Source organism: Apis laboriosa, unplaced genomic scaffold (genome assembly GCF_014066325.1).
Source record: "Apis laboriosa isolate Shangri-la unplaced genomic scaffold, ASM1406632v1 scaffold34_cov151, whole genome shotgun sequence".
NCBI classification, from domain to species: Eukaryota; Metazoa; Arthropoda; class Insecta; order Hymenoptera; family Apidae; genus Apis; species Apis laboriosa.
In genome coordinates this window covers 6,056,180-6,070,956 of record NW_025222928.1, presented here as the reverse complement: position 1 = coordinate 6,070,956, position 14,777 = coordinate 6,056,180, and the positions used below count along the sequence as shown (strand labels likewise).

General features: G+C 36.2%; 1 protein-coding gene across 3 annotated transcripts in view; it reads right to left on the bottom strand.

Annotated features, from left to right (window-relative positions):
• Positions 1-14,777, bottom strand: part of LOC122715275 (solute carrier family 12 member 4) — a 154,363-nt gene that overhangs the window by 136,180 nt on the left and 3,406 nt on the right. For all 3 annotated transcript variants that reach the window (XM_043937335.1, XM_043937336.1, XM_043937337.1), the window contains exon 2: positions 13,502-14,640. In XM_043937335.1, the coding sequence (XP_043793270.1) occupies positions 13,502-13,577 (76 nt within the window). In that variant the 5' untranslated portion in view covers positions 13,578-14,640. The remainder of the gene's footprint in view (positions 1-13,501; positions 14,641-14,777) is intronic.

Here is a 14,777-nt window from a genome sequence, read left to right as displayed (position 1 = left end):
CTCTCTCGTTCAAGTTGCTTAATTTCGATATGGAGTTATCGAGAATTTTCCTTTCTTCCTTCCTTCTTCTTCTTCTTCTCTCCTTTTCACGCTTTTAAGTTTTGATGTTATAGAGATAATTGGAATATTTCATTAAGAGGAAATTTCGTTGCGTTGGTATTTTTCTTTTTTTTTTTTTTTTTTTTTTTTTTTTATGTATATCGCGGCGTAATATTACTCAGGGAAATGAGAGGTTGAAGCTCTGTTTCGCGTCTGGCGCAACACGGAAAAGGAAACTGGGAAGCTAAGGCTAAGGTTGAAATTGCTTTTGGACATGGAAGCAATATCGTAGGCATACGGAACGCAGCCGCTACACCGTCAGAATTTCCAAGTTTGCTTTGCGTATAATGTTGGAATATCTGGATAAAGTAACGGATAAGGAGAGATTGAAACGGGGAGGTGAGGGAAACTCGATTTACTCGAGTTGAGGGGAACGTCGAAAATCGTTTTATCGTCAATATCGGAAAATTTCGTCCAATTTTTGGATTTTCGAAATTTTCAGCGGTGTGAAAATAAAATGGTTAATTTTTAAGAAAATTTTCGAGTTTGTTGAACGAAAGAGAAGATATATTTATTTCCATAAGAATATTTAATAAGTAAGGATTCACTTAATGATTTTTCATTAATGATTTAGTGAAAATTTGGGAAGTCGGAATAACTTTTAAATTTGGAAACTTAAAAATCTTGAAATTTTCTAAAAATCATCGGTAGGAACTTGAATAACTTTCGAATTTGAAAATTTAGGAACTTTGAAAGCTATCCCAAATTTTCCAAAAAAGAAAAATCATCAATTTGAAAATTTAGAAAACTTTGAAATTTTCCAAAAAATAAAAAGAAGATTCATCCTCCATGTGAATAAGTAAAATCATCAATTTGAAAATTCTACAAATTTGGAAATTTAAAAAATTTGAAAAAAAAATCCCAAATTTTCCGAAAAAGAAAAATTATCAATTTGAAAATTTAGAAATTTTGAAATTTTCCAAAAAATAAAAAGAAGATTCATTTTCCATGTGAATAAATAAAATTATCAATTTGAAAATTCCACAAATTTGGAAATTTAGAAACTTTGAAAGCTCTCTCAAATTCTTTTTCTCTCAAAAAAAGAAAAAGAAAATTCATTCTCCACGTGAACACGTAAAATCACCAATTCCATTTCCAATTTGAAAATTCCACAAATTTAGAAATTTAGAAACTTTGAAAGCTATCCCAAACTTTCCAAAAAAGAAAAATCATCAATTTGAAAATTTAGAAACTTTGAAATTTTCCAAAAAATAAAAAAAAGATTCATCCTCCATGTGAATAAGTAAAATCATCAATTTGAAAATTCTACAAATTTGGAAATTTAAAAAATTTGAAAAAAAAATCCCAAATATTCCGAAAAAGAAAAATTATCATTTGAAAATTTAGAAACTTTGAAATTTTCCAAAAAATAAAAAGAAGATTCATTTTCCATGTGAATAAATAAAATTATCAATTTGAAAATTCTACAAATTTGGAAATTTAGGAACTTTGAAAGCTCTCTCTCAAATTTTCTCTCAAAAGAAGAAAAAGAAAATTCATTCTTCCATTTCCAATTTAAAAATTCCACAAATTTAGAATATAGCCTCCAATTTGTCTCCTAAACCAAAAAAGAAAAAAAAAAAAACAAACATCCTTTCCTCACGTTGAAAAATCCAAAAATACATCTTAAAACGTAGAAATATTTTATCATCGATATGTAGCGAGAAACGCGACAATGAGTTAGTGAACAAAGGAACGCAAAAATCCAGCCGGTTGAATCACCCTGACGATTGCAGAAGCCGCCGCAAACCGCTTTAAATGATACGTCGCGCGTGTGTGAAAACAATAACGGCGTAATTGGGCCAATAATAAAATAATTGTTAGCGCTTGGGTGTTGCGTACACGTTTTCTTCTCCTTGTCCTCTATACACGTTCGCCCTCTTCCAATCGTCTTACGCAAGCCGAGAAATTTTTCTCGATAAATAATAAAACCGCGCGCGTTATATACCGGGACGCTTAAATCTTCATTAAACGCCGATGCTCCATGAATCCATGTCGAAGCGACCTTAATCAATCACAATTATGATTATGAAGTGGTATGCGGAGATAAATTGTAGAATTTGCGATTGGAAATTTTTCGAGATTTTTTTCAAAATTTCTTACCACTCTCTCGATCATTTAATTCCGCTTATCATTTTTTATACGATTATCAAATTAATACGAAACGAAATTTAAACATTTACGATATAACATTTTTCCTATTAACGGATTTTCTTTTCTAAGTCTTTTAGAATTTTTTAATCGTCTTTTATCGTATTATACGTATTACACGGTTTAAATTTATCGCGGAATCGTAATAAAGATGACATAATATCCGTATCATTTTTCGTATTATTAATTACACAATGTAACATATTTTCGAGGATGGAAGACGGAAAGGTTGGTCAATCCAAAGGTCGAAGAGGATCGCAAGCTCTGGAAACGCGGTGTCCATTGATCTCTTGACTTTTCAATTAAAATTGTTCCGCTGTTGACCATGCGCGCAATCGTGGAAGGCGGCACTCTTTGAAGCCACGTTTCCACCATCGATTCATTTTCCACCGGCTAAACGAACGTGGGAAATGGTGAATAGTCTTTTTAATTCACGTTTCACGGATATATTAAATTAGATGTTTCGATATTTGTTTGTTTCATAATTTTTTCAGATTTTTTTTTTCTTAGAAGCTTCGATAGTTTTATCTTTAATAAAATATTGTAATATTTAGTAAAATAATATTTAGTAGTTATAGTTTATAAAATAGTTTAATAAAATAATGTAATAAAATTATATTATATCGATATTGTCATCGAGATTTAAAAAAATCTAAATAATTTGATTCTTAAAAAAATAATATTATTACGTGTTATTTTTCAGATTTAAATTTCTCATATGCAGAAATACGCGTCTAGTCATAATCTCTGTAGTCATAATTTCATTGATATATTATGTATTTTGAAAATATATACTTTCTTCGAGTAGATTATCAAATGGGTTGAGAAACACTGCTCTAGCCCAATTTCAATCCCAATAAATAACCGCCTCCCAACTGTTGTTCGAAACACAAGGGACGAATTGAAACGAGACTGCAAATTGCGAACTACCTACGTGAAATTAGAGACGTTTTCCAAGCGATTTCATTTATAAATTGGAATACGGATCTAACATTGTAACAGGTTGGATTCTTCATTCATGAATCTTTGGAGAGCGTTGCTGGACGTTGGACGAAGCGGATAACTGTGGGAAAGATCGTTCCACCGAGGACCCCAATTGACATTTATTCCCGTGGATACGTCACGAATTCCCGAGGAGAAACAGCCTGGTGTCCAGGCAGACGGCCTGTGTATTAATATCTGAATTACGCCAACAGGCCATCGTGCACCATAACCTATAAAAATATCTGGACGTTTTTTAAGGAATATGTATATATTTTAAAATTATTCCTTGAAATCGTTCGGGAAATAATTCATTTCTGAAATAAATATTTCAAGTAATTTAACGTTTAATGGAACAAATTATTTAATATTGCGACGAGGATAATAAATTTGAAATAAAGCGTCAAATGTTATTATTACTTCTGAGTAATATTGCGCTTATTACGATTATTACCACGTTTATTGTTCACGTTTCATTTCAGAAACGAGTTTTCCATTAACAAGTGAAACGTTATTTCCTTAAATCAGTCCTTTAATTTATTTTATTCACCTTGTCTCAAATTCCTTCGTCGAAGAATAAGAAATTATATTATATTATCGAACGATATACAAATAGCTTTGTTTAAAATTATCATTCGAAATAAATTTCGCTCGGATCTGAAAAATATGTCCGTGGAGAAATATTGAAATACTGGATATGAATTTGCCGAATTTACGAGAGCTTTGATCCTTTTTCTTATCTCCAATAATCGTTTAACCGACATGTTCTTTCTATTTTTATTAGCTTGAATCCTTTCCAAAAAAGATTATTACATTTTTATCGCTCCAAATAATAGAAAAATAGTTTTATTCTCGGCATTTAACGCAGCAACTAACCATCTACCGACGAACGTTAGATCCGTTTTTAACGAGTATTGTTCTTACGATTATTATTTCAAGTTGGAGAACCGAATTTACAAAGAATAATCGTTCGATAATGCTCTCTTCGAGTCCTCGATTCGTATTATATCTGAAACGGGCGAAAATAGAGCGCAGCTAGACGGAATAAGGGAATACAAGGAACTAGGAGGAAAGGGAAGACGAAGGGCCATACAACGTACGAACGAGTGGAAAAAGAGAGGAGCGGAGACCGGAATTACGAAAGTACGAGAGAGATGAGAAGAGATTGATGTCAAGTGCGCCACTCTCGGGGATATTTGGAATCAAAGTCCCTCGATCGATGAGCGTGGAAATCGCGATCGAGGATGAGCATCCCGGAGAGAGAAAAAAAAAAAAAAAATAGAGAATAAAAAATAGTTCGCAAAAAATCTTGAAAAAAAAAGAATGTCGAAATATCTCGACGATTCACAATTTCTCGTTTCTTTAAATAGAAGATTGACGATGTCTGCTCGAATTTTTTCGCCGACAAAGAGGCGACATTCGACAACGACCCAGATCCAGCTTACCCACGCTCGCGTAAACGATACGGAATTGCGATTTTTTTTTTCCATTTTTTTTAAATAAAATCCTTCCCGAAAACTCAGCAGAGAGAGAAAGAGAGAGAGAAATCTCGAGAAACTGTGAAAATGGACAAAGAGGAAAGCGTGCACGAGCGTTCGCCAACTTCACAACGATTCGGTTTCCCGAAATAATCTCGCGTCGCGCGACTAAATAAACGAACGGCCGGATATCGTATTCACGGGGGAAAGTGCAAGCTGTTATGCTTTGGAGTAGCGTTTCTTAATTTTTTTTTTCTTTTTTTTCTTTCAGCAAAATATTTAGACCGTTTTGAAAGATGCAATCTTGATAATTTAATTATTGTTTTTATTAACAAATTTATGAAAAAGAACGTTTGAGAGTTTCTCTATTTTTTTTTAATTACCAGACAATTATAAAAAATATTATAAGAATCACCGTGCGTGCATGTGTTTATATATAATTATTTCGAAGAGAGAGAGAGATTACAAGGTTTTAAAGTTAATTCGCAATTGTCCGTGCTTCCTTTTCAACCGATCTAACAAAACTAACACGGACGCCGTTAAAAAAAACGTCCACTCGTGAAATCTCTCGCAAAGGACCAGCCATAAATTATAACAACATCCCCTGACATAATTTCATAGTTTTCTCAACCTCGCAACCGCACTCGTTTTCTCCAAATATAGTTCCGTAGTACTAAATTTTCCTAAACATAATTTCCCCACAGAGTTTTCAAACTCTATATTAAATTTTCTATTTTTCAAATTTTTTAGAACAAGGCTTTATTATCCCAAAAGACTAAATAAAGTAGTAACTTTTGTTGAAAAATATTGGATTAATAAAAGACGCTGTACAGGATGTCTCAGATCATCGATAACTTGATTTTCTCATTAATATTAGTAGAAGACAGTCGAACGATGTCGAAAGTGCATACTCTTTTTAATTTTTTCGCGAGTGAGCGTGAACTTCATATATTTTTTAATGCATCGATGCAACTCGATATTCTTTATAAAAAAAATATTATTAACTCGTATATATCTAAAAATTATTAATTTAGAACAATTTTAATTTGAATTTTAAAATCATATAATTTTTAATATGCAACTCGATATTCTTTGTGAAATAATTTATTAACTCGTGTATCCCTAAAAATTATTAGTTATATTAGAACATATTTTAGTTTGAATTTTTTGAAAAAATTTATACGAGACAAAAAACGAAAGAAAGCACAAATAGACGAAGACTTTAATATCCGAAAGACTAAATCAGTAGTAACTTTTGTTGAAAAATATTGGATTAATAAAAGATACAGGATGTCTCAGATCATCGATAATTTGATTTTCTCAATAATTTTCTCTTAATATTAGTAGAAGACAGTCGAACGATGTCGAAAAGTGCATACTCTTTTTAATTTTTTCGCGAGTGAGTGTGAACTTCATATATTTTTTAATGCATCGATGCAACTCGATATTCTTTATAAAAAAATACTATTAACTCGTATATATCTAAAAATTATTAATTTAGAACAATTTTAATTTGAATTTTAAAATCATATAATTTTTAATATGCAACTCGATATTTTTTGTGAAATAATTTATTAACTCGTGTATCCCTAAAAATTACTAGTAAAATAATAATAAAAGTAATATAAATAGTAAAAGTAAAAAAATTGTATTAGAACATATTTTGATTTGAATTTTTTAAAAAAACTTACGCGAGACAAAAGACGAAAGAAAGCACAAACAGACGAGTAGAATTCAAATTCGAAATTGTATTTTTTTAACAAGCGTCCACTCAGTTAAAAGAACCAATAATACCATAATATACTTCTTTCGATTAAATATATATTAAATATATAAAACATTTTAACCTTACGAGTAACGTTACGAAGAAAATCGAGACGCGTAAATACAAATAGGAAAGAAAACCTCAGCATCCTCAGGAAAATAATCTTCTCATAATATAAAATACATATTGGAAAGAAGTTTCTCACGCCGGGTAAGAAAAAAACGCTTCGTTGTCCGCAAAAGGCGGGAGCCAGCCGCCTCGACGTTGGCATAATTCTTTGTTGATAAACAGACACGGCCGAAAAGAGGATGGAGAGACGTTGGCACGCTGCCATGGCTGGCTGAAACTACATCTGAACTACGGTCTCCTACTACGTAACACATCGGTGGAAAGATGTGTATGCACAATGGATGGAGTGAATGGCTCGAAATACAGTTCCACGCGCAGTGGTGGCATCTGCGATCCGATGGGGAAAAAATTGTGTGTTAAAGCGTGCCTACTCGGCTTGGCCAAGTAAGAAAGAAAGGCAGTTTTCTTGTTAGTCGACCGACCCCCTCCTCCTCCTCTTCTCGCGTCTCCTTCTCTCGCTGGAAGGAACGCTGTTAATCGCGTACGAGACCACAGCACCTCCCTCGGGGTGCTCTTTAAGAAAGTTGTAAAACACCTGGAGAGAGAGAGAAAAAAAGAGAAAGAGATCTTCCATCAAAGCACAGAAATTCTGAGATTGGGATGTTATTATATAAGAGGAGTTTTTTTTTTTTTTTTTTTTTTTTTTTTCTTTTGCAATCTATCGTTTCGTTTTTATGGAAGATCTGGAAAGGGATGGAAGTTTTTCTTCGAGTTTTGAAAGTTTGCTCGAAGTTCGACGAAAGTTTCTCGAGATTTGATCTAGAATTTGACGAATACTCTTGTGTGTATATCCTCTGGGGTGTAATATGGAACTAGTGGAAACTAGTCGAGTGATGTGATGAAAACTTCTGGAAAATTGGTAACGGTGATGAAATTTTTTTTTTTTTAACGATTACTTTTTGATATATAAAAAAAAAACATGTACGTAGAAAATTGCGTGGATAAAATTAACGTGATAAATAAACGTGGAAAATATTTGAAATATGAGCTAACGAATCTCTCTTTGCTCTCCGAGAATTTGATATCTACGAATAATCTATTTTTCATGGAGGGAAACACAAAGCGAAGGACATACGGAATTGGATGTCAACAACTTGGATGGAACTTTGTAATAAAGAGTAACGAGGTTTTGTGATTGAATCTGGATATTGAATAGTCTAGTGTCCCTTTGAGAAGAGATAGAAGAGAGAGAAAGAGAGAAAAAGAGAGAGAGAGAGAAAGAGAGAGAGAGAAAGAGAGAGATCGTATAAAACGTATATAACGACACACAGCGGAACGTTGTGTTGAAAGTTGAATATCGTGGCAGAGAGCAAAGGGCGGACACGTTAGATTAAACGAGAAACTCGAGGGGGTTGTGAATAGCCTGGTTCTAATCCCGATGCTCTGGCTCGTGAGCAAAGTTCGAATTAATTAATTATCGCGGAACACGCGGCTCAAAAGCCAGTCACACGTCCCGGGATACAAGTGGATACAACTTGTATGGGAACAACCTGTGTTTTCGATTCGTAATTACGCGCTCAATCTCGCTCGCGCTTAAGGGGGATAAGGTTAACAGAGTTTCGAAGAAGTTGAACCAATTTCACTAGGATTAATCCTAGTAGTAGCGTTTGACAAATTGACACGTTTGAGACGTTGTTTTATTTAACTCAATTGACGATTAAATTTACTCAAGGGATCGTAAAAAAAAATTATCAATTTTTTACCCATAACATTTTCTAAAAACTTTCGCTTCAATTATGCTCGATTCGGTTTGAAATTAGTTTAACTCTTCAGAGACGACGCTGTTTGTGCACGATATTCTCGATATTATTCCCAACGGTCGAGGCGAGTGCATGAAACATTTCCGTCATAGATGTTGACGCGTTATCGAGCGCGAATCGAAAAACGTTAAATTCTCTTCAAAAAGAGATTTCTGAATTATTAAAATATTATGACAATATTGAGAATGGAATGTAAGAAATACAATGTAAGCGAATAAATCGTTGAACAGAATGGAAGGAAAATTTTGGAATCGCTTAATTTACTTAAATCAAAGACGGGGAGGATACTGAATCGTTAAGAATTTTCCGTAAGAGAATCGGTTTTGTTCTCGTCCGGGGTAAGCTAAGAAAGGATCTCTACAACTCTGTCTAAAGCCACGCGCTCTAGTTTCCCTTGTCTGGGGGCGCCACGTCTCTCGCATGACACCTGGACAAAAGGCTTGAGATATATTGCGCGAAACTGCTTCTATTTATCCGGCGACGCCACTCTGAGAAGAATGACCGAGTGATAAATGTCCCCGGCATAATCTGAATCGTATTTCTCCCATCTTACACATTTCCCTCGATTCGATTCGAATTCGTTCAACTCAACTTAACGTTGAAAGATGAACGAAATTGTAACTTCTCTCGTGTCTCGGCGAACAAAAGACGATACGAATATTCCGATATATATATATATATATATATATATATACTGCGATGTTCCAAAAAATGTGAAACACGATATTCGAAAATGGAAGAGTAGAGAAATAAGAACTTTTTCGTATATCGTCGAACAAAATCTGTTTCGGGATAATTTTGATATATTGAGATATTTGCTTTTTTCAAAAATAGTCAACAACTCGAAGGTTGAAAAATAAGAAGTTGTAACTTCTCGTGCATTGTCGAAATCTTGATATATCGCGATGTTTTTTGCTTTTTTCGAAAATGGTACAAGTTAAGTAGTTTTCGATGTATTTTTCCAAGAATCTATTTTAAAATAACAAAAAATTGTTGATACGTTGCATTAATATTTGCCTTTTGAAAAATTATTAAAAATTTTTAAAAGAAGTTTCGATGTCATTAATCGTAGCTCAGTTTAAAAAAAAAAAAAAAAAAAAAAAAAACAGAGATACCGTCCATTTGATAAAAGAACGAATCCATCACGTGTACGTTCGCGGGACGTGTTACATCAGGATTCAATCCGATACCAACATTTATCGATGTTCCAAGATTTCTCCCTTCTTTCCACTCTTAACCATCGATTAATCATTCGATCCTACACACATGTATATGTACACCTTCATAAACATAACGATCCTAAAAAGCACATCAGTATAAACTTTTTCCAACCGTTTTACTCGAATACAAAGCATAAAAAAAAAAAAAAAAGAAAAAAACAGCTTAATTACGCCAAGTGCTCGAACGTTCACGCCCATCCATTCCCCCTAACGTTAACAACAACAGTTCCAAGCCGAGACACGCGAGAGCAGTTAAAAAAAAATCCTCTCCCCTCCTAAAAAGTTAAACGAAATCGCACCATAAAGATAATTGTTCGCGCGAAGATCTGCTCGTATACCATAATTGGCCGCGCGATGACATTTCTCCGGGCTAATTAAAGTCGGCGGATCCGCGAAACGAGACACGTCACGAGGCGCACCTCGCGGCCTGATTAAACGTTAATAAGCAACAACCACGCGACCGAAATTATAACAAGCTCGTTTGCTTGATAGGTCGTCACACAGTTAGACAGCTCGCGTTAATGCTCTTTCTCCCACGTTAACGCGTCACGTTCGAATCGAAGCGGGGAGGGGGGAAGGATGGAGGGAACGCGGTGGAGAGAGAGAGAGAGGGGAGGGACGGTTCTGATCGGGCGAGACAGAGATGGGCGGATGCACAAGTCCACCACGTGCATGGATCGCGCGGCACTGTGCGGCGAAATACAACGTGCAGAGTAGGGGTTGCATGATTATCGACCCCTAGCTACCCTAGCTTTTGTAGCAGGGATGCAGCTGCCCCTTTCACCCCGCCCTAAAACGTTGGGTTTCTCGTCGGCGAACTTCAGCCTTCGAGCGGCTATGAGGAGTGGAGTGGTTCTCATGCGAGCCACGCTGTTCAACGACGCTGGTTAGAGAAAAGGGGGTGGAAAAAGGGTAGGTGCGTTCAGGCAAATTCTTATTGTTTCCGGGGATAAAGATGATGGATTTACGGAGCGGTCTCTTGGAAAGTGTGTGATTTAGAGATGTGAAAATTTGAATAAATAATTAGGTTGGTTTTTTTTTTTTTGGTAAATTTTGAATTTTATTATACGTATTAATAGTTTGATTAGAATAAAGATGGTGGAATTATTTAATTTTCGATAAAGATGTAAATTGTGAATAAATAAATAATTTAAGAATTACATTATTTATAATAAATAATTTAATTAATTAATTAATTATAATAATAAATAATAAATAATTTAAGAATCATATTATTTTGAATTAAAGAAGACAGGAATAAGGGTGTAAAGAGAAGAGGTAATAATTGGAAGATTGTATTTACTAAGAGCACAGTTAGCGAAAGCGACCGGGGAAACTGTTAACTGTTACTTATTAGGAGATACATTTAATTATACCGGGAATCCAGTATTAAAGGAATGGGATTAACAATTACACAACTCCTTGTTATCATTGGTACCGGTCCACGAGGATTGCGCAACGGTAATTTGTTTGGAAAACGTGAACTCTCCGCGAGGCGAACGATTAAACAAGTTCCACTAGACGAAATCAAAGCGATCGTTTTATGTAACGGGTTTCTAGTTACGGGCTTCCCTTCCCGTGAAACGGCGAGATTGAGAAACACTGAGATAATAAAATCGCGCCGATTCGGGTGAAACCAAGGTAGCCGACCTTGGCAATTGCAGCGTTACATCGATATTTTATTTTTGGATCCGCCACACCGAATATCGTTCAAGACAATAGCGAGCACAAACGAACGTTTCTCGCGTTTTTTCTACACCCTATGGTCGTTGTACCATGCTCACCGATCCTCGTCGGTGCATTGTTCCTTTTGGATCCGTTAACTTTTTACTTGTAATAAATGATAAAAGGATTAAAAGAAATGGATATAAAGTTGGCTTTTGAGTCAATAGAATTTTGAACAAAGAGGCTTGATTATGAATTCATTTGTGTCTCGACATTTTTATTATTTGAAAAAAATGATAAAATTAAGATAACACTTTTCTTCCCTTAACTCATAATAGACAAGCACAAAATAACGCTTTGGATCGATAATACGTTATTGCTAGTGTATTTTTAGAAATTTAATTATACAGAGATTTTTCGGTATATATCACAAGGACATCAACATCGTTTTCCAAGGATTTTTAACCACACACGAGAAAACAACCCTTTACGATCCCTGGAGGACAAAAAACGCATGACTGAATCGAATCAAGGACAGACATATCACGAAACGCTCCCCATTTTAACTCCCCTGACTTCAACGCCCAATTCTTTTTCTATATGTCTCATGAAATTGCGCATGCAAATAACATACATTACTAATTATATATAATCATGAAAATTCGTCCATATTTCAATCTTTGGATTGCATGACACGTTGAAGAGAAATTTTTCAGAAAAAATTGATCGATAAATGACTGGTTCACAATTTCTTAATAGCCGTACATTAATAATTGTATATCGCTATAAAAATTTGTCAATATTCCAGTCTTTGAATTGTCTGACGTATTAAAGAGAAATTTTTCAGAAAAAATTGATCGACAAGTGGCTGGATAAAGATTTATCGAATAGCTATACAAATAGCATATGTTAGTAATTGTATATCGCCATGAAAATTTGTCAATATTCCAGTCTTTGGATATGAGAGAAATTTTGAAGGGAAATTTTTTAGAAAAAATTAATAACTAAATGATTCGCTCATTCATTGGAGTAAAACGTAATTCCCTATGCAAATCAGCCACGATCGACTGTTCGAGATCACATCACCACGCCTCTGGAAAACGTCTGAAAATAGACGAGCGTGTGTGTAAACGTAGAACACCAAGGTCCGCCCGCTGGGATCTCGAGTTAGAATAACAATCGGTCTCGAATGAAATGCTGACTCACGGAACGCGTATCGAGTTATTAAGCGGCTAACCGATCGATAGACAGATGACACGCGACGAGCGGCGAAAGATTTTGCAAAACAAATCGGACAACGGCAGGTAGAACGCGTGATGAGTAAACGAGACGAAGCCGCAAAGGTCGCCGAGTCAGCGAGAAAACGTCTGGAAATCGGTAACGCGACCGCTACCGTTTGTAATCATATGTCTTGTCTGGATTCGCTACAGTGTGGTAAATATATATCGTGATATGCGTTTCACACGATACCCGACGTTGAAACGAACGACTGGTTTCTTTGAATCGACACGGTGGTGTTGCGTTGCGCCGACATCACGAATCAAAGCGTAGCTTGCGGTTATAGCCGTCGCCGCCTCGATAAATATCGAGTAGTTTTAAATTTGCTTAACGATTTTCTTGATCGATGCGAATTATGGCGCGTTGACGCCAATTTCGATCATTTTTCGATGATTTCGATGTTTTGAGAGATTATTTTTTTAATTATTAAATATTTTTTAATTAGGAAAAGAATTACTCATAATTTAATAAGAGATGACTTGAATAATGACTCGAGAAATTTGAGAAAACGGTTAAAGAATTCAATGGAGACTTAAATGGAAAAGACGAGAGTGATGAAATTCATCATGACGCTTCTTGGTGGTGGGCCCTCGCGAGAATCGATCGACCTTGACGCGAAAACCTTTAATATCGCGGAGCTCTGCTCAACGTTTTTACTGGTATATTCTTAATTCTTTATTAACGAAGAAAATACTCGCGCTTTTGTACAAACTTATTCTAATTATAACGATCTGTAATTTAAGATTTGCGGAAAGTGCCCGAGAAGAAGAAATCTTGATCAACAGTTCTGGGGTGTTAAATTATACATTTGAAACAGGTAACTCGCAATCATTCATACATGTATAATTTCGACGTAACGCGATATGAAAGATACGCGAATGCATTAGTAAGTGACGTGTACACTCTCGCCACGTTTGACACTTAACCTTTTAGTTGCATGTGTATAACGCGAAATAAATAAAAACAACCACTTACCATAGTCCAGCGATTGTTGTTGCTGCGGTGCGTATTGCGACGTATTATTGGCCGGCGTAACTCTGAACCGCTCCATTTCTCTTTATTTTACCACCACGAAAAAAAAAACACCAAAAGAGGAATACACAACTTTCTCTTCACACTCTTAAGTTGTTCAATCCGCGCACCGTTTTATTCTCTTTGAACACGAGCCGCGCGATAAATTAGCCGGGGATGTTGGTTAACAACGAAACACCCGCACTTTCGTTTACGACGATTAGCGAATCCGTTCTCCATTCGCCGGTGCGATATTACTGGCTTCTGCCGGCCGTGCTATGACTGTGTACCACTGACAACACACTACAAGAGAATAGAGAGACAGGCAGGCAGGAAAGCGAGCAACAGAGACGACGAAAGAAACCGAGAACGAGGGGAGGGAGAACGTAGCAACTACGAATGATCGTGGAAAGGAAAGAAAGAGAAGTGACGGAAAACGAGAGTGGCGTTCGTTCGTGTTTCCCTATCGGTCGTCTTTATCGCACCAAAGGTTGTGTGTATCTGTATATATGTACACACAGCCGCGCCTCTCGTCTCGTGCCTCGCACGTTTCGTCCAGCCGCTCGGTGCCGAATCCCAGCCGAGCGCGTGCTGTACACGATAACGCCGCGTATGATCGCGCTTCAACTCGCGAACGGAGGGGTATGTGTATAAGGATATAGTATATCGATGTTTAGTATAGGCCCACGCGTACGTAAGAGCACGCCTCTTCTTTGCCTTCCTTTCTCTCCCTCTCTCTCTCTTTCTCTCTCTCTTTCTCCAATTCCGCGTGAATAACGAACGCGCTGCGTTTGGAATACCGTCTGCGCTCACTACGCTGACACAAGGCCTACTCGTGGCTTCGGCCTGATCGGTGTTTTATATATATATATGTGTGTATGTGTATATATACTTGCACGTATGTGTATGCCAATACGCCAGGGGGCCCCTCGATACGACGCTTCTGCCGGCTGTCGAGCATGGGCGCCACGATGGGGGCACCCACGTGTGCGTGCATGCACACCGGCTTTCCCCAGGACCGTACCAATCGCGAAACTACCCTCAGTGGCCCGCCATTGGCTATCATCGAATCATGGTAGGAGGAACGCCACGTTACCAGGAGACTGAAAGGGTAAAAGAAATTGCCGCGTTAGTCTCATGTAATAGATAGAATTTTTTAGTGTTACAGTTCTCTTAGCTTTGTTGGTGGATTCGCGATTGTTATTAAAGTGTTATTTTGTCGAAAAATTGAAAATACATA